Below are 27,514 nucleotides of genomic sequence, written 5' to 3'. Positions count from 1 at the left end.
CCCTGATCGCTCCTCCTGCTGGAGTGAGTTATCCTACATCACTCTATCTTCATTCCCTGATCACTCCTCCTGCTGGAGTGAGTTATCCTACATCACTCTATCCTCATTCCCTGATCACTCCTCCTGCTGGAGTGAGTTATCCTACATCACTCTATCCTCATTCCCTGATCACTCCTCCTGCTGGAGTGAGTAATCCTACATCACTCTATCCTCATTCCCTGATCACTCCTCCTGCTGGAGTGAGTAATCCTACATCACTCTATCCTCATTCCCTGATCACTCCTCCTGCTGGAGTGAGTTATCCTACATCACTCTATCATCATTCCCTGATCACTCCTCCTGCTGGAGTGAGTAATCCTACATCACTCTATCCTCATTCCCTGATCACTCCTCCTGCTGGAGTGAGTTATCCTACATCACTCTATCCTCATTCCCTGATCACTCCTCCTGCTGGAGTGAGTAATCCTACATCACTCTATCCTCATTCCCTGATCACTCCTCCTGCTGGAGTGAGTTATCCTACATCACTCTATCATCATTCCCTGATCACTCCTCCTGCTGGAGTTATCCTACATCACTCTATCCTCATTCCCTGATCACTCCTCCTGCTGGAGTGAGTTATCCTACATCACTCTATCCTCATTCCCTGATCACTCCTCCTGCTGGAGTGAGTTATCCTACATCACTCTATCATCATTCCCTGATCACTCCTCCTGCTGGAGTTATCCTACATCACACTATCCTCATTCCCTGATCGCTCCTCCTGCTCGAGTGAGTTATCCTACATCACTCTATCCTCATTCCCTGATCGCTCCTCCTGCTGGAGTGAGTAATCCTACATCACTCTATCTTCATTCCCTGATCACTCCTCCTGCTGGAGTGAGTTATCCTACATCACTCTATCCTCATTCCCTGATCACTCCTCCTGCTGGAGTGAGTTATCCTACATCACTCTATCCTCATTCCCTGATCGCTCCTCCTGCTGGAGTGAGTTATCCTACATCACTCTATCCTCATTCCCTGATCGCTCCTCCTGCTGGAGTGAGTTATCCTACATCACACTATCCTCATTCCCTGATCACTCCTCCTGCTGGAGTGAGTAATCCTACATCACTCTATCCTCATTCCCTGATCACTCCTCCTGCTGGAGTGAGTTATCCTACATCACTCTATCATCATTCCCTGATCACTCCTCCTGCTGGAGTGAGTAATCCTACATCACTCTATCCTCATTCCCTGATCACTCCTCCTGCTGGAGTGAGTTATCCTACATCACTCTATCCTCATTCCCTGATCACTCCTCCTGCTGGAGTGAGTAATCCTACATCACTCTATCCTCATTCCCTGATCACTCCTCCTGCTGGAGTGAGTTATCCTACATCACTCTATCATCATTCCCTGATCACTCCTCCTGCTGGAGTTATCCTACATCACTCTATCCTCATTCCCTGATCACTCCTCCTGCTGGAGTGAGTTATCCTACATCACTCTATCCTCATTCCCTGATCACTCCTCCTGCTGGAGTGAGTTATCCTACATCACTCTATCATCATTCCCTGATCACTCCTCCTGCTGGAGTTATCCTACATCACACTATCCTCATTCCCTGATCGCTCCTCCTGCTCGAGTGAGTTATCCTACATCACTCTATCCTCATTCCCTGATCGCTCCTCCTGCTGGAGTGAGTAATCCTACATCACTCTATCTTCATTCCCTGATCACTCCTCCTGCTGGAGTGAGTTATCCTACATCACTCTATCCTCATTCCCTGATCACTCCTCCTGCTGGAGTGAGTTATCCTACATCACTCTATCCTCATTCCCTGATCGCTCCTCCTGCTGGAGTGAGTTATCCTACATCACACTATCCTCATTCCCTGATCACTCCTCCTGCTGGAGTGAGTAATCCTACATCACTCTATCCTCATTCCCTGATCACTCCTCCTGCTGGAGTGAGTTATCCTACATCACTCTATCATCATTCCCTGATCACTCCTCCTGCTGGAGTGAGTAATCCTACATCACTCTATCCTCATTCCCTGATCACTCCTCCTGCTGGAGTGAGTTATCCTACATCACTCTATCCTCATTCCCTGATCGCACCTCCTGCTGGAGTGAGTTATCCTACATCACTCTATCCTCATTCCCTGATCGCTCCTCCTGCTGGAGTGAGTTATCCTACATCACTCTATCCTCATTCCCTGATCACTCCTCCTGCTGGAGTGAGTAATCCTACATCACTCTATCCTCATTCCCTGATCGCTCCTCCTGCTGGAGTGAGTTATCCTACATCACTCTATCCTCATTCCCTGATCACTCCTCCTGCTGGAGTGAGTTATCCTACATCACTCTATCCTCATTCCCTGATCACTCCTCCTGCTGGAGTGAGTAATCCTACATCACTCTATCCTCATTCCCTGATCACTCCTCCTGCTGGAGTGAGTAATCCTACATCACTCTATCCTCATTCCCTGATCACTCCTCCTGCTGGAGTGAGTTATCCTACATCACTCTATCCTCATTCCCTGATCACTCCTGCTGGAGTGAGTAATCCTACATCACTCTATCCTCATTCCCTGATCGCTCCTCCTGCTGGAGTGAGTTATCCTACATCACTCTATCCTCATTCCCTGATCGCTCCTCCTGCTGGAGTGAGTTATCCTACATCACTCTATCCTCATTCCCTGATCACTCCTCCTGCTGGAGTGAGTTATCCTACATCACTCTATCCTCATTCCCTGATCGCTCCTCCTGCTGGAGTGAGTTATCCTACATCACTCTATCCTCATTCCCTGATCGCTCCTCCTGCTGGAGTGAGTTATCCTACATCACTCTATCCTCATTCCCTGATCACTCCTCCTGCTGGAGTGAGTTATCCTACATCACTCTATCCTCATTCCCTGATCACTCCTCCTGCTGGAGTGAGTTATCCTACATCACTCTATCCTCATTCCCTGATCACTCCTCCTGCTGGAGTGAGTTATCCTACATCACACTATCCTCATTCCCTGATCACTCCTCCTGCTGGAGTGAGTTATCCTACATCACTCTATCCTCATTCCCTGATCACTCCTCCTGCTGGAGTGAGTTATCCTACATCACTCTATCCTCATTCCCTGATCACTCCTCCTGCTGGAGTGAGTTATCCTTCATCACACTATCCTCATTCCCTGATCACTCCTCCTGCTGGAGTGAGTAATCCTACATCACTCTATCCTCATTCCCTGATCACTCCTCCTGCTGGAGTGAGTAATCCTACATCACTCTATCTTCATTCCCTGATCACTCCTCCTGCTGGAGTGAGTTATCCTACATCACTCTATCCTCATTCCCTGACCACTCCTCCTGCTGGAGTGAGTTATCCTACATCACACTATCCTCATTCCCTGATCGCTCCTCCTGCTGGAGTGAGTTATCCTACATCACTCTATCCTCATTCCCTGATCGCTCCTCATGCTGGAGTGAGTTATCCTACATCACTCTATCCTCATTCCCTGATCGCTCCTCATGCTGGAGTGAGTTATCCTACATCACTCTCCTCCTGCTGGAGTGAGTTATCCTTCATCACTCTATCCTCATTCCCTGATCACTCCTCCTGCTGGAGTGAGTTATCCTACATCACTCTATCCTCATTCCCTGATCGTTCCTCCTGCTGGAGTGAGTTATCCTACATCACACTATCCTCATTCCCTGATCGCTCCTCCTGCTGGAGTGAGTTATCCTACATCACTCTATCCTCATTCCCTGATCGCTCCTCCTGCTGGAGTGAGTTATCCTACATCACTCTATCCTCATTCCCTGATCACTCCTCCTGCTGGAGTGAGTTATCCTACATCACTATATCCTCATTCCCTGATCGCTCCTCCTGCTGGAGTGAGTTATCCTACATTACACTATCCTCATTCCCTGATCGCTCCTCCTGCTGGAGTGAGTTATCCTTCATCACACTATCCTCATTCCCTGATCGCTCCTCCTGCTGGAGTGAGTTATCCTACATCACTCTATCCTCATTCCCTGATCACTCCTCCTGCTGGAGTTATCCTACATCACACTATCCTCATTCCCTGATCACTCCTCCTGCTGGAGTGAGTTATCCTACATCACACTATCCTCATTCCCTGATCACTCCTCCTGCTGGAGTGAGTTATCCTTCATCACACTATCCTCATTCCCTGATCGCTCCTCCTGCTGGAGTGAGTTATCCTACATCACTCTATCCTCATTCCCTGATCACTCCTCCTGCTGGAGTTATCCTACATCACACTATCCTCATTCCCTGATCACTCCTCCTGCTGGAGTGAGTTATCCTACATCACACTATCCTCATTCCCTGATCACTCCTCCTGCTGGAGTGAGTTATCCTACATCACTCTATCCTCATTCCCTGATCACTCCTCCTGCTGGAGTGAGTAATCCTACATCACTCTATCCTCATTCCCTGATCACTCCTCCTGCTGGAGTGAGTTATCCTACATCACTCTATCCTCATTCCCTGATCACTCCTCCTGCTGGAGTGAGTTATCCTTCATCACACTATCCTCATTCCCTGATCACTCCTCCTGCTGGAGTGAGTTATCCTACATCACACTATCCTCATTCCCTGATCACTCCTCCTGCTGGAGTGAGTTATCCTACATCACACTATCCTCATTCCCTGATCACTCCTCCTGCTGGAGTGAGTTATCCTACATCACTCTATCCTCATTCCCTGATCACTCCTCCTGCTGGAGTGAGTTATCCTACATCACACTATCCTCATTCCCTGATCGCTCCTCCTGCTGGAGTGAGTTATCCTTCATCACACTATCCTCATTCCCTGATCACTCCTCCTGCTGGAGTGAGTAATCCTACATCACTCTATCCTCATTCCCTGATCGCTCCTCCTGCTGGAGTGAGTTATCCTACATCACACTATCCTCATTCCCTGATCACTCCTCCTGCTGGAGTGAGTTATCCTTCATCACACTATCCTCATTCCCTGATCGCTCCTCCTGCTGGAGTGAGTTATCCTTCATCACACTATCCTCATTCCCTGATCACTCCTCCTGCTGGAGTGAGTTATCCTACATCACTCTATCCTCATTCCCTGATCACTCCTCCTGCTGGAGTGAGTTATCCTACATCACACTATCCTCATTCCCTGATCACTCCTCCTGCTGGAGTGAGTTATCCTTCATCACACTATCCTCATTCCCTGATCGCTCCTCCTGCTGGAGTGAGTTATCCTTCATCACTCTATCCTCATTCCCTGATCACTCCTCCTGCTGGAGTGAGTTATCCTACATCACTCTATCCTCATTCCCTGATCACTCCTCCTGCTGGAGTGAGTTATCCTACATCACTCTATCCTCATTCCCTGATCACTCCTCCTGCTGGAGTGAGTTATCCTTCATCACACTATCCTCATTCCCTGATCACTCCTCCTGCTGGAGTGAGTTATCCTACATCACACTATCCTCATTCCCTGATCACTCCTCCTGCTGGAGTGAGTTATCCTACATCACACTATCCTCATTCCCTGATCACTCCTCCTGCTGGAGTGAGTTATCCTACATCACTCTATCCTCATTCCCTGATCACTCCTCCTGCTGGAGTGAGTTATCCTACATCACACTATCCTCATTCCCTGATCGCTCCTCCTGCTGGAGTGAGTTATCCTTCATCACACTATCCTCATTCCCTGATCACTCCTCCTGCTGGAGTGAGTAATCCTACATCACTCTAACCTCATTCCCTGATCGCTCCTCCTGCTGGAGTGAGTTATCCTACATCACACTATCCTCATTCCCTGATCACTCCTCCTGCTGGAGTGAGTTATCCTTCATCACACTATCCTCATTCCCTGATCGCTCCTCCTGCTGGAGTGAGTTATCCTTCATCACACTATCCTCATTCCCTGATCACTCCTCCTGCTGGAGTGAGTTATCCTTCATCACACTATCCTCATTCCCTGATCACTCCTCCTGCTGGAGTGAGTTATCCTACATCACACTATCCTCATTCCCTGATCACTCCTCCTGCTGGAGTGAGTTATCCTACATCACACTATCCTCATTCCCTGATCACTCCTCCTGCTGGAGTGAGTAATCCTACATCACTCTATCCTCATTCCCTGATCACTCATGCTCATTTACTCTTCTTTCTTTCCTCAGGCATTTTAAGCAGCAGAAAGACAATCCTGATGTCAACTGGAAGGTGAGCAGTTTTTTTGTTTCGGAATTTAGTTTTACAGTCGTGTGTAGGGGCCTGTGATAAATTTTGTTGAAAATGTTGTGTATGAATTTATATACATTTATGTAAGTTTATGTGTTCCTTTAAAAATGTAATGAGGTGGGCTGTACCTATTATGTCAGAGTTTTAGTTAGACTAGTCAGGTGAGGGTGTGGCCAGTCGGGGAACGGGACACAGTTTTGAGACTGTGCGGGAGATTTGATCGGTCTCTGATTTTCTTTACTTGTTTTACGAATTTACGATTGTTTGCAAAAGAAAGTTTATGAAACACGCGTCAACTATATTTCCTCGACGGAAAGATGGTCACTTCAGTCATGAATTATCATTATTTTTGATAATTTAATTTGTGTGTCTCAGCTACCGGAGGAGTTCTCCGTGGCGTACGGAGCGGGACAGGGAGAGCTGGAGGTTGGAGGAGTGTTTCTGCGCATCTTCATCGCTCAGCCCGGATGGGTTCTGCGGAAGCCCAGAGAGTTCCTGGTGTCGTTGATGGACACTCTGACGGCCCTACTGGAGAAGAACAACCCCAGTGTGAGTGTGACTACAGACACGGGTGTGTGTATGGGTGTGTTCTCCTGACGGGTGTGTTCTCCTGACGGGTGAGTTCTCCTGACGGGTGTGTTCTCCTGACGGGTGTGTTCTCCTGACGGGTGTGTTCTCCTGACGGGTGTGTTCTCCTGACGGGTGTGTTCTCCTGACGGGTGTGTTCTCCTGACGGGTGTGTTCTCCTGACGGGTGTGTTCTCCTGACGGGTGTGTTCTCCTGACGGGTGTGTTCTCCTGACGGGTGTGTTCTCCTGACGGGTGTGTTCTCCTGACCGGTGTGTTCTCCTGACCGGTGTGTGTACGGATGTGTTCTCCTGACGGGTGTGTTCTCCTGACGGGTGTGTGTACGGGTGTGTTCTCCTGACGGGTGTGTGTACGGGTGTGTTCTCCTGACGGGTGTGTGTACGGGTGTGTTCTCCTGGCGGGTGTGTACGGGTGTGTTCTCCTGACGGGTGTGTGTTCTCCTCAGGGCGAGGCGCTGGAGACGGTCACCACCGCAGCAGTGTGTCTCTTCAGCACACACACTCAGCTGGCGGATCAGGTGCCTCCTCTCGGGCATCTCCCGCGGGTGCTGACGGCGCTCGCACACAAGAACAACGCTGTGCCCAAGAGTGCCATCAGACTCATACACGTGCTGTCAGACAACGAGGTGCTGCACACACACACACACTCTCCCTCACACACACACACTCTTACTGTGATTGTCAGAACCGGAAGCTTGTTTCTGCCACGCAATACATAAAGGTTATTGAGACTTTTTATCTCACAATTCTAAATTCTTGAACTTGCTTTTTGTTTTATGAACTAGTTTATGACTCAAAAAAATGTTGTGGCGTAAACAAGCTCCATAGTTCTAATAATATACTAAGTATATAAGTATACTAATATACTACTTATATATCAAGTAATTATAAATAAGTAATAAGTGCTGAGTAATGTGGTGTGTGTTGCTGCTGCAGCTGTGTGTGGCTGAAGTGTTTATAGTAATAAGTGTGTGTGTGTTGCTGCAGCTGTGTGTGCGGATAATAAGTGTGTGTGTGTTGCTGCAGTTGTGTGTGTGGATATTAAGTGTGTGTGTGTTGCTGCAGTTGTGTGTGTGGATATTAAGTGTGTGTGTTGCTGCAGTTGTGTGTGTGGATATTAAGTGTGTGTGTGTTGCTGCAGCTGTGTGTGTGGATATTAAGTGTATGTGTGTTGCTGCAGTTGTGTGTGCGGATAATAAGTGTGTGTGTGTTGCTGCAGCTGTGTGTGTGGATATTAAGTGTATGTGTGTTGCTGCAGCTGTGTGTGCGGATAATAAGTGTGTGTGTGTTGCTGCAGTTGTGTGTGTGGATATTAAGTGTGTGTGTGTTGCTGCAGTTGTGTGTGTGGATATTAAGTGTGTGTGTTGCTGCAGTTGTGTGTGTGGATATTAAGTGTGTGTGTGTTGCTGCAGCTGTGTGTGTGGATATTAAGTGTATGTGTGTTGCTGCAGTTGTGTGTGTGGATATTAAGTGTGTGTGTGTTGCTGCAGCTGTGTGTGCGGATAATAAGTGTGTGTGTGGATATTAAGTGTGTGTGTGTTGCTGCAGCTGTGTGTGCGGATAATAAGTGTGTGTGTGTTGCTGCAGCTGTGTGTGGCCGAAGTGCTTATAGTAATAATAAGTGTGTGTGTGTGTGTTGCTGCAGTTGTGTGTGTGGATATTAAGTGTGTGTGTGTTGCTTCAGGTGTGTGTGTGGATATTAAGTGTGTGTGTGTTGCTGCAGCTGTGTGTGCGGATAATAAGTGTGTGTGTGTTGCTGCAGTTGTGTGTGCGCTCCATGGCGGCTCTGGAGGCCATCGGGCCGCTGATGACGGGGATGAAGCTCAGGGCTGATATGGCAGGATTGGCCTGTGAGGCTCTGAACCGCATGTTCCAGCGAGAGCAGAACGAGCTTGTCTCTCAGGTGACCCACACACTCTCTCTCTCACTCTCTCACACACACACACACACACACACAGAGAGAACGAGCTCGTGGCTCAGGTGACCGGAGCAGCCTCACAATCTTCATCGCATTTACAGGACGCTCTGGATGGCTCTGGAACTGAAATCGCTATATCTATGCATATATAATATTATATATATATTTCTATTCTGCTTATCGATTTCTAATTTTGATTCCAATAAGGTAAAAAAAAAAAAAATATATATATATATATATATATATATATATATATATATATCATTCACATTTAGTCTTATTGCAGAACATTTAATTGTAGCTGAATCTCACAGGCCTTCAGCACCTGATCATGCCGCCAGCGGTAGCGGCTCCCCCAGAGCTGGCGAGTCGTTCCTACCCCAGGTGTGGAGATGTTCCGGGCTAGGAAGGACATCATAGACTGCTCGGACCAAGAACTTGATCTGTTGTGGATCTGCCTGCCAGATCTCGGTCCAAGAGATCTTCTTTTCCAGCGCACCCTCCCACCTCGTCCATGCTCCCTGCTGCCAACCAAAGCCCTGTGTCTCAGCCGGGACTCTGCTATCTCTAGGCCTTCCTGTGCTCTCCACTTCCTACCTTCCTTAGAGTCCCGATAGAGTAGTGACTCTCTGGTGCGAGAGACCTGAAACTCCTCGTTGAGGCTGCTAAACTGGAGCTCCTTGATGCTACTGTCAAAGACACTACTAACTAAAAATATTCAAATATTGCAAAGAGAATAACTGAGATGGTGCACCAGTTATGATCCCCTTTTCAAGCAGGGGCCATTCTGATGTTAAGTTCCCCAAAGTGACTCTAAGCCTGAAGTTCCTGTAGTAGTTCAGGATGAGGTCCTTTACCTTACTAGGTGTGTAGTGGCGATCCAGGGTTGTCTCAACGAACTTGTGGGGAATGGAGCCGTATGCTTTGGCAAGGTCAAGCCAAAGCACCACTGTGTCTCCCTTTCCTTCTCGAGCCTCTCTGATCAGCTGTGACACAACCCCAGTGTGTTCTAGGCAACCCAGCACTCCTGGAATGCGACCTTTTTGCACAAAGGTGTCGATGTAACCATTCTTGCGGAGGAAGTCTGTCATCCGTCGGGCTAGGACAGTGTTTCCCAACCGGGGTGCCGTCTGACGAGAGCAGGGGTGCCGTGTAAAAGTCCTTCAAAAAATTTTTTTTTATGCCACAAAATGTAGAAACTTTTCTAAGGGTGCCATGACAGAAAAAAGGTTGGAAAACACTGGGCTTGGATACTGAAGAAGATCTTCCCCTCCACGCTTAGATCTGAACTGCTCCAGTTTGGTTGAGTTTTCCTCCTCCGGTATCCAGAGCCCCCTCCGCATGCCCCTACTGGTCTGCTACTGTGCCCCTACTGGTCTGCTACTGTGCCCCTACTGGTCTGCTACTGTGCCCCTACTGGTCTGCTACTATGCCCCTACTGGTCTGCTACTGTGCCCCTACTGGTCTGCTACTGTGCCCCTACTGGTCTGCTACTGTGCCCCTACTGGTCTGCTACTGTGCCCGTACTGGTCTGCTACTGTGCCCCTACTGGTCTGCTACTGTGCCCCTACTGGTCTGCTACTGTGCCCCTACTGGTCTGCTACTGTGCCCGTACGCCACACTACTCGCAAGATCTTCCATAGGATCTTGAGGAGCTCAGGGCAACGCTTATACACCTTGTAGGGTACAAACACAGATCTCTTCCTTGCGCTCTCTCTCTCTCTCTCTCTCTCTCTCTCTCTCTCTCTCTCTCTCTCTCTCTCTCTCCGCCTCCTCTTCTCTACGCAGGGTCATACCTTCCTTCCTAATGCTGTGGCAGAGCTCTGCGAGTGGCGGTTTCTCCTCCTCAGTTGCTGCCTTGAACTGTTTTGCCAAAGCTCGAAGCTCTTGCTGCAGCTGGCAGATCTTGTCTGCCCTTCGGTTCATTGTGTAGTTCGATCTGTTGGTCTTGCAACCTCTCTGTTGTGAAGCTGACAATGATGGTAGTCACTGTCTGAAGCCGTTTATCTGCATCTCCTTTTGCTGTGGTGGTAATGAGTCTTGCGGTATACTTGTCAAGATTGCTCTATACCTTGTGCTGGTTTTCCGCAGTCCACTTGATCCGAGGCTGAACTACTCTGTCTGGAGCCGAAGAGTTTTGTGCTTGGAGGTCCTGGGCACTGTGGGGTGTCTCCAGGCCGGGCTCCTCCTGCGTCTCCCCAGAAGTAACTTCTGTGCATTGCACTGTGCTCTCCTGCACCATGCATTTCATCTTGGCCTGATGAATTTTAAGGCCGCGTTCATTCTTGCAGAGCTTGCCCCTCTCGGGCTCCTCTGGGTGTATGACTCTGTTGGTAAATCTGTAGCTTTGTGGGGTTCCTCCTCTCAGAAGATGCAGGTTTATTTTAGGTACGGCAGCAGGAATATTAGGCTGCTGTCACTTTAAGAGCTGCACAGATCCAATATACTCTTATACACGCCTGTAGCACAGAAAACAGTCGTCTCTCACTTGAATGGTTTAGTCATATTGAAATGCTCTCAAAGGAATCGAAATTTTATTTTTATAACAAGCTGACCTTAATTGGTGACTTTTTTTTTTTTTTAATTAATGTGTTATTAATGTGTGTGTGTGTGTGTGTGTTCAGGCTCTTAGAGTGGAGCTGGTGCCGTATCTTCTCAAGCTGTTGGAGGGCATCGGGTTGGAGACTCTTGAAAACCCTTCAGCAACCAAAGCTCAGATCGTCAAAGCGCTGAAGTCCATGACCCGCAGCCTGCAGTTCGGAGAGCAGGTATTATCATCATCATCATCATCATCATCATCATGCTTCAGCCACAGTCAGAACACAACTCATGCTGTGATTCTGCTACAGGTCAATGAAATCCTGTCTCGTTCCACTGTGTGGAGTGCCTTCAAAGACCAGAAACACGACCTCTTCATCTCCGACTCCCAGACAGCAGGTTATCTGACGGGTGAGTCCAGCGCACGTTCAGTCTCTGAGAAGCCGGTTTACAGTAATGCACTTACAGTGGAAGTGTGTGAGCGAGACATGTAGACGTGAACGAGCTTCTGTCCCGTGTTAACGTGTTATGTCTGTGCTTTTAAAAGTGTGTGTCAGAAGGTTAACCTCTGCAGTTTGCTCCACAGACTTCTGTCTTCATTGCATTGCAGTGCACTGTTTATGTGCTTGTTTTTGAGTGGCATTTAACTCGTTTTGACATGTAACGAGTGTAGACTGTGTCTTTGTATCAGTACTGATCTGAACTGCTCTGTCGTTCCTCTGCGTCTGCTGGTTCTAACATCTGCTTGCTTCCCTCTCTCTCTCTCTCTCTCTCTCTCTCTCTCTCTCTCTCTCTCTCTCTCTCTCTCTCTCTCTCTCTCTCTCTCTCTCTCTGTGTCTCTCTCTCTCTCTCTCTCCCCATCACCTCTCCCTCTCTGCTGTATTATCTCTGGGACTCTTCAGGTGTGTCCACTCCTTCTCTCCTGGCCGCCAGTAGTCCGCTGCGCACTGGCCTTTAGTCTCCCACCCTCCTCTCTTTCACTTTAAAGCAGGTACACTCTCTTTCTGATGACTTCATCTGCGTTTCCATCTGCATCTCCACCTTCACATGCAGCACTGCTGGTGTTTCGATGTTTTTTTTTTTTTCTATTCAAGCGAGTGATCAGTACAGAACATTTCATCCATTACAAAAATGATAAATGTCATCATTTTACATTTTACTGCATGATTAATTGGAATGAAACTGAAATCTGGATGTGGCTTAATGTGATGTTTTATATCTCAATGGCTGTGATTATTATATGTGCTGCGTGTTTCAGAGTGAAAGCTCACCGTCATCGGTGTTGATGACAGTGTTGACGATGACGACTGTTCATCTTCGCGAGCAGCTCTGCAGTATTTTCAGCGGTTCAAGCGACGGTGTTGATGATGGCAGTGTTAATGGCGGCGTTGACAATGACGAAGGTGTTGATGACGGTGTTGACGATGACGAAGGTGTTAATGGCGGCGTTGATGCTGAAGGTGTTGTTGGCGGCGTTGGCGATGACGAAGGTGTTGATGACGGTGTTGCCGATGACGAAGGTGTTGATGACGGTTTTGACGATGACGAAGGTGTTGATGACGTGTTGATGATGACGAAGGTGTTGATGGCGGCGGTGATGATGACGAAGGTGTTGATGACGGTGTTGACGATGACGAAGGTGTTGATGACGGTGTTGACGATGACTACTGTTCATCTTCGCGAGCAGCTCCGCAGTATTTTCAGTGGTTCAAGCGACGGTGTTGATGATGGCAGTGTTAATGGCGGTGTTGACGATGACGAAGGTGTTGATGGCGGCGTTGATGATGACGAAGGTGTTAATGGTGGCGTTGACTATGACGAAGGTGTTGATGACGGTGTTGATGACGGTGTTGACGATGACGAAGGTGTTGATGACGGTGCTGACGATGACGAAGGTGTTGATGACGGTGTTGACGATGACGAAGGTGTTGATGACGGTGTTGCAGAAGGTGTTGATGACGGTGTTGACGATGACGACTCTGCGAGCAGCTCATGATCCGCCAGTGTTTTCAGCGTCTCAGAGCATCTCGGTTCGAGCAACGATGGCGGTGTTGATGGCAATGTTGACGATGAACGTGTTCACGATCGCGATGTTGACTGACGACTGTGTGACTGATGGTTTTGACGATGACCACGTTGATGACGGTGTTGACAACGGCGGTGTTGATGGTTTTGACTATGACGGCGGTGTTGATGGTGTTGACTATGACGGCGGTGTTGGCAACGGCGATGACAGTGTTTTCAGCGTCTCAGAGCGTCTCGGTTCAAGCGACGGTGTTGATGATGGCGGCGTTGACGATGACTGTTGATGGTGTTGACGATGATGACAGTGTTGACGACTCCGCGAGCAGCTCATGATCCGCCAGTGTTTTCAGCGTCTCGGAGCATCTCGGTTCGAGCAACGGTGGCGGTGTTGATGGCAATGTTGACGATGAACGTGTTCACGATCGCGGTGTTGACTGACGACTGTGTGACTGATGGTGTTGACAATGACCGCGTTGATGGCAGTGTTGGCGGTGTTGACTGACGACGGTGTTTTCACCGTATAACTGTGTGTCTGACGGTGTTGATAGCAGTGTTGTGACTGACAGTGTTGACGATGACGGTGGATGATGATGATGATGATGATGATGATGATGATGATGATGATGACGACAGTGTTGACGATGATGACGTGTTGATGACGTTGATGATGACGGTGTTGACGATTGACTGTGTTGATGACGAGGTTGATGACGGTGTTGACGATTGACAGTGTTGACGGGTGTTGATGACGATGATGATGACGGTGTTGACGGGTGTTGATGACGGTGTTGACGATTGACGCGTTGATGACGAGGTTGATGACGATGATGATGACGGTGTTGACGATGGACAGTGTTGACGGGTGTTGATGACGATGATGATGACGACGGTGTTGACGATTGACAGTGTTGACGGGTGTTGATGACGATGATGATGACGGTGTTGACGATTGACGGTGTTGACGATTGACGGTGTTGACGGGTGTTGATGACGATGATGATGACGGTGTTGACGATTGACAGTGTTGACGGGTGTTGATGACGATGATGATGACGGTGTTGACGATTGACAGTGTTGACGGGTGTTGATGACGATGATGATGACGGTGTTGACGATTGACGGTGTTGACGGGTGTTGATGACGATGATGATGACGGTGTTGACGATTGACAGTGTTGACGGGTGTTGATGACGATGATGATGACGACGGTGTTGACGATTGACAGTGTTGACGGTGTTGATGGCGATGATGATGACGACGGTGTTGACGATTGACAGTGTTGACGGTGTTGATGACGATGATGATGACGACGGTGTTGACGATTGACAGTGTTGACGGGTGTTGATGACGGTGTTGACGATTGACGCGTTGATGACGAGGTTGATGACGATGATGATGACGGTGTTGACGGGTGTTGATGACGATGATGATGACGGTGTTGACGATTGACAGTGTTGACGGGTGTTGATGATGATGATGACGACGGTGTTGACGATTGACAGTGTTGACGGGTGTTGATGACGATGATGATGACGGTGTTGACGATTGACGGTGTTGTTGACGGTGTTGACGATTGACGGTGTTGACGGGTGTTGATGACGATGATGATGACGGTGTTGACGATTGACAGTGTTGACGGGTGTTGATGACGATGATGATGATGACGGTGTTGACGATTGACAGTGTTGACGGGTGTTGATGACGATGATGATGACGGTGTTGACGATTGACGGTGTTGATGACGGTGTTGACGATTGACGGTGTTGACTGGTGTTGATGACGATGATGATGACGGTGTTGACAATTGACAGTGTTGACGGGTGTTGATGACGATGATGATGACGACGGTGTTGACGATTGACAGTGTTGACGGTGTTGATGATGACGACGGTGTTGACGATTGACAGTGTTGACGATGATGATGACGACGGTGTTGACGATTGACAGTGTTGACGGTGTTGATGACGATGATGATGACGGTGTTGATGACGGTGTTGACGATTGACAGTGTTGATGACGGTGTTGACGATTGACGGTGTTGACGGGTGTTGATGACGATGATGATGACGGTGTTGACGATTGACAGTGTTGACGGGTGTTGATGACGATGATGATGACGACGGTGTTGACGATTGACGGTGTTGACGGGTGTTGATGACGATGATGATGACGGTGTTGACGATTGACAGTGTTGACGGGTGTTGATGACGATGATGATGACGACGGTGTTGACGATTGACAGTGTTGACGGTGTTGATGGCGATGATGATGACGACGGTGTTGACGATTGACAGTGTTGACGGTGTTGATGACGATGATGATGACGACGGTGTTGACGATTGACAGTGTTGATGGTGTTGATGATGATGATGACGGTGTTGATGACGACTGTGTTGATGTTCAGGTCCAGGAGTGGCCGGCTATCTGACTGCAGGCACCGGCTCTACGGTCATCCCCAGCGTCCCACCGCCCGTAGACAACGACATCGGAGACCTGGGCTGAATTAGACTGACAGCATCAGACGGAGACGGACATCTGTCGGGAGCAGCACTGATCCTCCTGATCCTCGAGGACCGCAGATTCACTGATGGACAGATCGAGGGGACGGAGGGCTGGTCGTCTCCTCTCTCACTGCACTCGTGGTCTTTAGTGATTCCTTCTTTTTAATACATCAACACTTCTTCCTCTTTCATTTTATATTCAGTTGCGTCTCGTAAATCTTTTCTTTCCATGGAGAGCAGAATAGTTTACTTTTGTATTGAGATATTTTTATGCATTTGTTTGTTTTCTTCATTTTGAGTGAGCCGATGAATGGATCCGATACGGTGTCGTCTTCGTCTTCCGGCGTCTCGCGTTCAGCCCGTGTCTCAGCTGAAGTCTGTCCTCCGACAAATCTGCATTTTCTGTTTGATAACGCAGCCTTGCGGTTGAGAAGGATCCTGTGAAACTGATTATGATGTGAGAAGCGCACTGTCTGCAGTCTGTCCTGTTTCCCGCCTCTCTTCCCTCCTTCCCCAGAAAGCACTCGAATATTTATACCTATGATAAAGACCAACTGAAAATCAGCTTCTAAAAGGACAAAGAACAAATTGTACTGACTCTTGATTACAAATGTATGTGAACGACTAGTGCAATTGTGAAATGTTAAATGTAATATGCGTACATAAACTTTCTATATTGAATGTACATTAATAAAAAAATAAATCAGTTGCACTTGTACATAAAATTTTAAGAATAAAAGGGAATCCACATCTGTTTTTTGTTTGCAGTGTTTTGTGAACATGAAGAATTTCCCCAATTTAATTTTCCTGTCCAGTGTTTACATCTAATAACTGCAAACCAGAAGATTAAAATAATTTCTGTCTCCTCGTGCAGTTTTTATAATCGAGTCTCTTTATCCAGCTTATGGTTTTGTGAGCGAACGAAACCTGTAATTAATTACGATAAATACAAATATGATGAATACCAGGTTGCAGCATAACGACTGGCTATGTGCAGTTAATTAAATGTAAATGGCGGACACTGAAGCTTTGCACATTCAATAAAAAAAATCGCTCTTAGGTTAAAATAAGGTGGACAGAGAGAGGTCATAGGTCATGTTTGATGCATTATATTGTGTCTGCATTTACACTGCATGTCCACACGAGGGCGACAGATCTTCATATTACAGCCTCTGCTGCGCGCTTGGTTTTGAGATACATTCGTTCCCTGAATCCCCCAAAGTTACTCGTATAACATGCAGTGATGTGTGCCTCGTGTCATGTCATCTATAATGCCCAAGAAATCGGGATTTAACTAACATTAGCATCAGAAGCAAGTTGGTGTGGTTCATCATCAGTCTTTCGCTGACTTAAGTGCTGTGTGAGTGTGTGTGTTTGTGTGTGCGTGTGCGCGTGTGTGTGTGTGTGTGTGTGTGTGTGTGTGTGTGTGTGTGTGTGTGTGCGTGTGCGTGTGTGTGTGTGTGTGTGTGTGTGTGTGTGCTCAGACATTCCCTCGTCTCTGCAGGTGCTGGAAGACCCCTCTCACTCTTCAGTGACTCATCCAGACTCAGATCCGCGTGAGATCCAGCGTTCGCTCCCTGTGGGAATGACTCAGATGATCACTGATGAGGACTATCCTGCGGCAGTGGAACGGATTCAATATCTGTTTTCTCTTCATTAAGTGGTGTTAGACACACAATGCAATGGAACATTTGCTTTGGCAGTAAACCATGTTCACTGCATTACTAGACGCATTTATTGGTTTAAAACCGCATATAGTTTTTATTACATCGTGCTCTGGAATACTCTATTCTGATTGGTCAATGGCGACCTCTAGTGGACAGATATTTCCTAATAATCGAGGTCGGTCGCGGCAGCGCTGCGTATCAATCCGCTCCTCCGGATTGAGTGCGTTCACACTGAGAGTTGGCCGGCGAAACCTAAAGAAGTCGCTTGTTTACCGTGTTTTGTGTGTAATCTTAGCTTCTTGCGTTAATGGATAATGGACCATTTTGACCTCTGCTGTACAATGCTGTCGGATCCAGATATGGTAATTTCCTGATTATCAGCCACCAATCGTGAAAGTAAAATGGGCGATTTTTAACTCAAAATGCTGATCTCATTGGCTAATGCCAATTTCTGACATCGTGATTGGTTCAGAATCGTCACATAATAATAATAATAATAATAATAATAATAATTCATTACATTTATATAGCGCTTTTCTCGACACTCAAAGCGCTTTATATAGAAGGGGGGAATCTCCTCAACCACCACCAATGTGCAGCTCCAGCGGATGATGCGACGGCAGCCATATTGGCCAGAACGCCCACCACACACCAGCTCACTGGTGGAGAGGAGACCGAGTGATAGAGCCAATCAGTGTATATATATGGGGTTAGGAGGCCATGATGGACAGAGGCCACTGGGCAGATGTGGCCAGGACACCGGGGTTACACCGCTACTCTATCCGAAGGACATCCTGGGATGTTTAGTGACCACAGAGAGGCAGGACCTCGGTTTAACGTCTCATCCGAAGGACGGCGCTCTTTGTCAGTATAGTGTCCCCGTCTCTACACTGGGGCGTTTGGACCCGCACACACCACAGGGGGATCGCCCCCTGCTGGCCTAACTAACACCTCTACTAGCAGAGACCTGGTGTTCCCAGGAGTCTCCCATCCAGACACTGGCCAGCCTCAGCCCCGCTCAGCTCCAGTGGACACCGGTCTCGGGCTACTGGGGGATCCGGCTGCTTCATGACGCGCTCTGACATTTCATACTGGTTGTGTTTAAAAGTGTTGTGATGTTTTGGATGTTATGATCAGTGATGGATGAAGCAATAATGAGTTTTGGATGTTAAACACTGTTCTACCTAAAGCATATTGTCTGTAATTCATGGCTTTCAATAGAAACTAGTGGAATTTTGCCATAAAAATCTTTAAAGGCCGTTTTCTCAAAATGAGTGTTTTCTCACAGTCCGAGTGACGATGTTCCACTTCTGTAGCACCAAACTTCCCAGTCGTATTCCTAACTATATTGTGAAGGTTTGTCCAGAGGGATTGGTTGATACGTCATTCTTGGCCTGATTTATATGACATTTTATGCCTAAAAATATATAAAATCAATTTGTTAAGGCTGTTGGCAGTATTTTCTGATTTACAGGGTAACAAAAGGAGAAATTCATAATCCCCTCAGGTAATGTCTTTTCATTGAATATGTCAACAAAATGTATGCAAATTAGGGCATATTTAATTAGATATAGTTTGATTGGCATATTTAAACATAAAATTACAGAAAACTTGCAGTAAATGTTTTTCTCCTATTCACGTGAGTAATGAACTGGTGAAGAGTCATGGTGATATCTGTCAGTTAAACTCTTCACCTGTTCACCTGTCGTGTCTCGTCTCAATGAGCGCTCACTGATTCCAGCGTATCTCTGTCAGGACTGATGCTTTCTTCCAGTCAGAGAAGTGCGCACCTGCTGTGTCATATCTGTGTATCTGCGTTGACCTTTGACCTGAGGGCTCATATTTCCCCTGTTGAGAGTGGTCTGCTGAATGGTGTCTGTATGCGTGTAAAGCTTGAGATGTAGAAGCTCACGAGTGTGACGTTCATCTTCTCTGCAGCGTCTCATCCGCACACGGCTCTGCTCGCTCGGCACGGCCGGTCCAGGGCGATCCGGCGCGCACTTTAACCCCTGAGTGCCTGGAATAAGCCGCTCTGTAAACGTGTGCTGTGTGAGTTTGCACGTGTTCGTTCTGCGTCTCCAATGTGAGCGGCTCCAGGATTATATCATTCATCCGCGCAGATCCTGAAGCGCTCTCATCGTAACGGCCTCCATCTTCCAACGCAAGGGAACTCACAGGAACAAGCGACGTGCTGTCCTTTCCTCCGCTGTAATTGGTGAGTTTGAACTCCAGTTGTGACTCGTTACGTTAATGACACACACTCTTCTTCTCTGCTGGCGCAGTCGTGGAAGCTTTCCTCCAGAGCCGAGAGCTGGAGACGGCCATCGCTGACCCCAGACCGGCGCTCGTCCTCAGTCAATGACTCTCAGGACTGAACATATGGAAGCCTGTCTCTCTCTGCCTAAAGAGTTACACATGAAAAAGCTCATTGTGAGATAAAGTTAAGAATAAGAAACATTCTGAGATGGTTTGGAGATAAAATGTTACAGTCTCAAGGTATAAAGTCACACAGTGATGGACAGTCACAATCACATGAAGAAAGCTGCAGTGGTGGATGTAACATTGACTTAATGTTTGGCATCAAACTGAATTTATTTTCCAGTCCATAGAAGAAGAAAAAACATTGTGTTTTTCATATTTTAAATGGTGCATTATGATGTTTCCCAGCATGTCCAGTGGTCCCGACACACACTGACCGGTTGCTCACAGATGAGATCTCCTCTAGATGACCAGTTCTGGTTCTGAGATCTCCTCTAGATGACCAGTTCTGGTTCTGAGATCTCCTTTAGATGACCAGTTCTGGTTCTGAGATCTCCTCTAGATGACCAGTTCTGGTTCTGAGATCTCCTCTAGATGACCAGTTCTGGTTCTGAGATCTCCTCTGGATGACCAGTTCTGGTTCTGAGATCTCCTCTATGACCAGTTCTGGTTCTGAGATCTCCTCTGGATGACCAGTTCTGGTTCTGAGATCTCCTCTGGATGACCAGTTCTGGTTCTGAGATCTCCTCTATGACCAGTTCTGGTTCTGAGATCTCCTCTAGATGACCAGTTCTGGTTCTGAGATCTCCTCTATGACCAGTTCTGGTTCTGAGATCTCCTCTAGATGACCAGTTCTGGTTCTAAGATCTCCTCTGGATGACCAGTTCTGGTTCTGAGATCTCCTCTATGACCAGTTCTGGTTCTGAGATCTCCTCTGGATGACCAGTTCTGGTTCTGAGATCTCCTCTATGACCAGTTCTGGTTCTGAGATCTCCTCTATGACCAGTTCTGGTTCTGAGATCTCCTCTGGATGACCAGTTCTGGTTCTGAGATCTCCTCTGGATGACCAGTTCTGGTTCTGAGATCTCCTCTGGATGACCAGTTCTGGTTCTGAGATCTCCTCTAGATGACCAGTTCTGGTTCTGAGATCTCCTCTGGATGACCAGTTCTGGTTCTGAGATCTCCTCTAGATGACCAGTTCTGGTTCTGAGATCTCCTCTCGATGACCAGTTCTGGTTCTGAGATCTCCTCTAGATGACCAGTTCTGGTTCTGAGATCTCCTCTAGATGACCAGTTCTGGTTCTGAGATCTCCTCTAGATGACCAATGAACAGTTCTGGTTCTGAGATCTCCTCTCGATGACCAGTTCTGGTTCTGAGATCTCCTCTAGATGACCAATGAACAGTTCTGGTTCTGAGATCTCCTCTGGATGACCAGTTCTGGTTCTGAGATCTCCTCTGGATGACCAGTTCTGGTTCTGAGATCTCCTCTGGATGACCAGTTCTGGTTCTGAGATCTCCTCTAGATGACCAGTTCTGGTTCTGAGATCTCCTCTAGATGACCAGTTCTGGTTCTGATATCTCCTCTAGATGACCAGTTCTGGTTCTGAGATCTCCTCTGGATGACCAGTTCTGGTTCTGAGATCTCCTCTAGATGACCAGTTTTGGTTCTGAGATCTCCTCTGGATGACCAGTTCTGGTTCTGAGATCTCCTCTAGATGACCAGTTCTGGTTCTGAGATCTCCTCTGGATGACCAGTTCTGGTTCTGAGATCTCCTCTAGATGACCAGTTCTGATTCTGAGATCTCCTCTACATGACCAGTTCTCCTCTAGATGACCAGTTCTGGTTCTGAGATCTCCTCTAGATGACCGGTTCTGAGATCTCCTCTAGATGACCAGTTCTGGTTCTGAGATCTCCTCTAGATGACCAGTTCTGGTTCTGATATCTCCTCTAGATGACCAGTTCTGGTTCTGAGATCTCCTCTGGATGACCAGTTCTGGTTCTGAGATCTCCTCTGGATGACCAGTTCTGGTTCTGAGATCTCCTCTAGATGACCAGTTTTGGTTCTGAGATCTCCTCTGGATGACCAGTTCTGGTTCTGAGATCTCCTCTGGATGACCAGTTCTGGTTCTGAGATCTCCTCTGGATGACCAGTTCTGGTTCTGAGATCTCCTCTAGATGACCAGTTCTGGTTCTGAGATCTCCTCTAGATGACCAGTTCTGGTTCTGAGATCTCCTCTAGATGACCAATGAACAGTTCTGGTTCTGAGATCTCCTCTCAATGACCAGTTCTGGTTCTGAGATCTCCTCTCAATGACCAGTTCTGGTTCTGAGATCTCCTCTAGATGACCAGTTCTGGTTCTGAGATCTCCTCTCGATGACCAGTTCTGGTTCTGAGATCTCCTCTGGATGACCAGTTCTGGTTCTGAGATCTCCTCTGGATGACCAGTTCTGGTTCTGAGATCTCCTCTCGATGACCAGTTCTGGTTCTGATATCTCCTCTATGACCAGTTCTGGTTCTGAGATCTCCTCTATGACCAGTTCTGGTTCTGAGATCTCCTCTAGATGACCAATGACCAGTTCTGGTTCTGAGATCTCCTCTCGATGACCAGTTCTGGTTCTGAGATCTCCTCTTGATGACCAGTTCTGGTTCTGAGATCTCCTCTGGATGACCAGTTCTGGTTCTGAGATCTCCTCTAGATGACCAGTTCTGGTTCTGAGATCTCCTCTAGATGACCAGTTCTGGTTCTGAGATCTCCTCTGGATGACCAGTTCTGGTTCTGAGATCTCCTCTAGATGACCAGTTCTGGTTCTGAGATCTCCTCTCGATGACCAGTTCTGGTTCTGAGATCTCCTCTAGATGACCAGTTCTGGTTCTGAGATCTCCTCTCGATGACCAGTTCTGGTTCTGAGATCTCCTCTCGATGACCAGTTCTGGTTCTGAGATCTCCTCTAGATGACCAGTTCTGGTTCTGAGATCTCCTCTCGATGACCAGTTCTGGTTCTGAGATCTCCTCTCGATGACCAGTTCTGGTTCTGAGATCTCCTCTAGACAGAGGTGGGTAGTAACGAAGTACATTTACTTCGTTACATTTACTTGAGTATTTTTTGGGGAAAATTGTACTTTTAAGAGTAGATTTAAATGTGGGTACTTTTTACTTTTACTCGAGTACATTTCTAATAAAAAAACGGTACTTTTACTTCGTTACGTTGAGCGACGTTCCTCTCGTTACTTTATTTTAATGCAGTATGTGTTGTTAAATGCGTAGTTTATTCCAAGCGCGCTGTATCTTTTTTCTGGGCATGAGCGATGCTCAATTCACAAATGAATCACTCTTTTGAGTCGATTCTGTTCAAAGACTTCATCAAACAAGTGGGCAGATCTGTCTAAATCGGTTCGCGAATCAGTTTGTATGATCTGTTCAGTTTCCTACACGCACTGAATCGTCTGAAGCGCTTTCAATTCACACTCGACTCGGAGTCGTAACAGGAAGATTTAAGAACATTAAGAAAGCTGGATGAAGTGGCTGTGGACCTACAGTACAGTCAAGTGAAAGCAAATCTGCAAATGCATAATTTTTGCCAGCGATGAAGATCTCTATTATCTTCGTATGCTGAGGACGATATATCCTGTGGAACGAATATCGTTCCACAGGACGATATTCGATTTAATTTCATTCAGGTAATACATTTTACAACCAAACAGATTATTACAATATGATAGCACTACTTCAAAGTATGACATTACCCGTTTTTTGGACATAGGCCTATACATTACTTTATACAATAAATAAGCTACCATTGTCCACATATGAAATGAACACCCGCCATCCCGCGGTAATGTGTGTGTATTGCGCAGTGGCGTGCGAACTCAACTTGAAAACGAATGCCTTTGCCTGCCTTAGACACTGTTGACCAGTTTAAACATGCATGCAGAAATATACATTTGATTAGCTACATTTTGGAGAACAGACAGAAGAAGATCCGTCGATGTGCGTTTGATCGTCGTTTGTGTTCAGATGTTCAGTAGCGGTCAGCGCGAGCACATGTGAAGAGTTTTAACTCTTTCTTCTCTGTGTCAATGTTTCCCTTTACATGCCTTTAAATGCAAAACTCTGCAGATTCACTATATTTCGACATTGTCTAATAATCCAACTGTAGTTGTATAAGTTACTATTATACAAACCAAAGGACAGGCAATGATTTTCGGGCTACAGATGGCAGAAATAATGCTTGTCTCTTCTGTTTTTGTGGCAAAGATAGCCTATCTAATTATGATAATAATAGTCATTTAAAGGGGTCATGACATGTTTTTTTTTATTTTATTATTATGTTCCCTTAGGTGCAAATATAGTATTACTATAGTTTTTTTTACAAAAAACTTTTAAAATGTAGTGATTTATGACCTTTTCCCACCCCGTTTCTCATCCTCTGATTCAAACAGTCTGTTTTGGGGGGGTTTCCCCTTTAAGAGTTCAGTGTTAACGCCCACTGTTATGATTGGCTAACGTCAGTGCATGCATCAATTATTAACGCCCCCAGCCAGAACATTTGCGTATTCAGTGTATTTAAAAAGTAGTTTAAAGTTTTAAACACATTACTTACAGTTTGCGTCGTCGTTGTTGAGCCCAGAATAGTCGGCAAGGACTTATCTTTGAGCAACAGTTTTCTGGCAAAGCCAGCATCATTTTGGGATTTGTTCTCAAAACGGTCATCCTTCAAATGTATCTACAAACGCTTAAACTAACACTGCCGTGACTGAGACGTCCGCAAAAAATAAAGTGCATCCATTTTCCCCTGACGACTGGATCTTTCGCAGCGTATTCACAGATGTTGTTTGTCCACAGCCAGGAACAGCACATCTGTGGCATCGTCATTTCCCTGTACACAGACCCACTCGCTGTCCGTCGACTGAACACTTGTGAGGCGCGCGGCGCGCGGGCGCGACAACGATACGAAATGAGCGTAGTTGCCTTGCGCTTAAAGCGTTTCTGTCTTGTGCCTGGAGGCGGTCATATGCAAACGCTGGTACGTCACTTCGTACCGTGACGTCACTTCTTACCATGGATCCAGAACGAGCTGTATTTAGAGCTTGATTAAATAAATTATTCGTTTATAATGGGGAGGACGTCTTAAGCTATGAAACTTGCAGGACGTTTTAATGGTACAAAGACCTCTTATATACTAAAATATCAAGGGAAATTTGGTTTCTCATGTCATGACCCCTTTAAATAAAAAATATCTAAATAATATCATGTTTTATATATATATATATATCATATATAGGCCTATGATCCGAAGTAACTAACTATAGCTACTTGAGTAGTTTTCTCATTGGATACTTTTCTCATTGGATACTAATTATGATAATAATAGTCATTTAAATAAAAAATATCTAAATCATATCATGTTTTATATATATATCATATATATCGGCCTATGATCCGAAGTAACTAGTAACTAACTACTTGAGTAGTTTTCTCATTGGATACTTTTTTACTCTTACTCAAGTAACTATTAAGATTGTTACTTTTACTTTTACTTTGAGTAAATATTTCTAGAAGTACTTGTACTTTTACTTGAGTACAGTTTTTGGATACTCTACCCACCTCTGCCTCTAGATGACCAGTTCTTGTTCTGAGATCTCCTCTAGATGACCAGTTCTGGTTCTGAGATCTCCTCTAGATGACCAGTTCTGGTTCTGAGATCTCCTCTAGATGACCAATGACCAGTTCTGGTTCTGAGATCTCCTCTAGATGACCAATGACCAGTTCTGGTTCTGAGATCTCCTCTAGATGACCAGTTCTGGTTCTGAGATCTCCTCTGGATGACCAGTTCTGGTTCTGAGATCTCCTCTCGATGACCAGTTCTGGTTCTGAGATCTCCTCTCGATGACCAGTTCTGGTTCTGAGATCTCCTCTAGATGACCAGTTCTGGTTCTGAGATCTCCTCTCGATGACTAGTTCTGGTTCTGAGATCTCCTCTAGATGACCAGTTCTGGTTCTGAGATCTCCTCTCGATGACCAGTTCTGGTTCTGAGATCTCCTCTAGATGACCAGTTCTGGTTCTGAGATCTCCTCTAGATGACCAGTTCTGGTTCTGAGATCTCCTCTAGATGACCAATGAACAGTTCTGGTTCTGAGATCTCCTCTCGATGACCAGTTCTGGTTCTGAGATCTCCTCTAGATGACCAATGAACAGTTCTGGTTCTGAGATCTCCTCTCGATGACCAGTTCTGGTTCTGAGATCTCCTCTAGATGACCAGTTCTGGTTCTGAGATCTCCTCTCGATGACCAGTTCTGGTTCTGAGATCTCCTCTCGATGACCAGTTCTGGTTCTGAGATCTCCTCTAGATGACCAGTTCTGGTTCTGAGATCTCCTCTAGATGACCAGTTCTGGTTCTGAGATCTCCTCTAGATGACCAGTTCTGGTTCTGAGATATCCTCTAGATGACCAGTTCTGGTTCTGAGATATCCTCTAGATGACCAGTTCTGGTTCTGAGATCTCCTCTAGATGACCAGTTCTGGTTCTGAGATCTCCTCTAGATGACCAGTTCTGGTTCTGAGATCTCCTCTAGATGACCAGTTCTGGTTCTGAGATCTCCTCTAGATGACCAATGACCAGTTCTGGTTCTGAGATCTCCTCTAGATGACCAGTTCTGGTTCTGAGATCTCCTCTCGATGACCAGTTCTGGTTCTGAGATCTCCTCTTGATGACCAGTTCTGGTTCTGAGATCTCCTCTGGATGACCAGTTCTGGTTCTGAGATCTCCTCTAGATGACCAGTTCTGGTTCTGAGATCTCCTCTCGATGACCAGTTCTGGTTCTGAGATCTCCTCTAGATGACCAGTTCTGGTTCTGAGATCTCCTCTCGATGACCAGTTCTGGTTCTGAGATCTCCTCTCGATGACCAGTTCTGGTTCTGAGATCTCCTCTAGATGATCAGTTCTGGTTCTGAGATCTCCTCTAGATGACCAGTTCTGGTTCTGAGATCTCCTCTAGATGACCAATGACCAGTTCTGGTTCTGAGATCTCCTCTCGATGACCAGTTCTGGTTCTGAGATCTCCTCTAGATGACCAGTTCTGGTTCTGAGATCTCCTCTAGATGACCAGTTCTGGTTCTGAGATCTCCTCTAGATGACCAGTTCTGGTTCCGAGTTCTCCTCTAGATGACCAGTTCTGTTTCTGAGATCTCCTCTAGATGATCAGTTCTGGTTCTGAGATCTCCTCTAGATGACCAGTTCTGGTTCTGAGATATCCTCTAGATGACCAGTTCTGGTTCTGAGATATCCTCTAGATGACCAGTTCTGGTTCTGAGATCTCCTCTAGATGACCAGTTCTGGTTCTGAGATCTCCTCTAGATGGCCAGTTCTGGTTCTGAGATCTCCTCTAGATGACCAGTTCTGGTTCTGAGATCTCCTCTAGATGACCAGTTCTGGTTCTGAGATCTCCTCTAGATGACCAGTTCTGGTTCTGAGATCTCCTCTAGATGACCAGTTCTGGTTCTGAGATATCCTCTAGATGACCAGTTCTGGTTCTGAGATCTCCTCTAGATGACCAGTTCTGGTTCTGAGTTCTCCTCTAGATGACCAGTTCTGTTTCTGAGATCTCCTCTAGATGACCAGTTCTGGTTCTGAGATCTCCTCTGGATGACCAGTTCTGGTTCTGAGATCTCCTCTGGATGACCAGTTCTGGTTCTGAGATCTCCTCTATGACCAGTTCTGGTTCTGAGATCTCCTCTGGATGACCAGTTCTGGTTCTGAGATCTCCTCTATGACCAGTTCTGGTTCTGAGATCTCCTCTATGACCAG

General features: G+C 46.6%; 1 protein-coding gene across 5 annotated transcripts in view; it reads left to right on the top strand.

Moving 5' to 3' along the window:
- Positions 1–16,536, top strand: part of dnajc13 (DnaJ heat shock protein family (Hsp40) member C13) — a 96,790-nt gene extending 80,254 nt beyond the window's left edge. For 4 of the 5 annotated variants that reach the window (XM_079601256.1, XM_079601254.1, XM_079601253.1 and 1 more), the window contains 7 exons: positions 6,152–6,194; positions 6,588–6,761; positions 7,245–7,424; positions 8,561–8,701; positions 11,341–11,484; positions 11,566–11,665; positions 15,684–16,536. In XM_079601256.1, the coding sequence (XP_079457382.1) occupies positions 6,152–6,194; positions 6,588–6,761; positions 7,245–7,424; positions 8,561–8,701; positions 11,341–11,484; positions 11,566–11,665; positions 15,684–15,781 (880 nt within the window). In that variant the 3' untranslated portion in view covers positions 15,782–16,536. Of the gene's footprint in view, positions 1–6,151; positions 6,195–6,587; positions 6,762–7,244; positions 7,425–8,560; positions 8,702–11,340; positions 11,485–11,565; positions 11,666–12,156; positions 12,246–15,683 lie in introns of all 5 variants that reach the window. The other variant, XM_079601255.1, reaches the window with a different exon arrangement.
- The last annotated feature ends 10,978 nt before the right edge of the window (positions 16,537–27,514 follow it).

This window comes from Phoxinus phoxinus (assembly GCF_949152265.1).
Source record: "Phoxinus phoxinus genome assembly, chromosome: 24".
Taxonomy (NCBI): Eukaryota; Metazoa; Chordata; class Actinopteri; order Cypriniformes; family Leuciscidae; genus Phoxinus; species Phoxinus phoxinus.
This window is presented reverse-complemented; position numbering and strand designations above follow the sequence as displayed.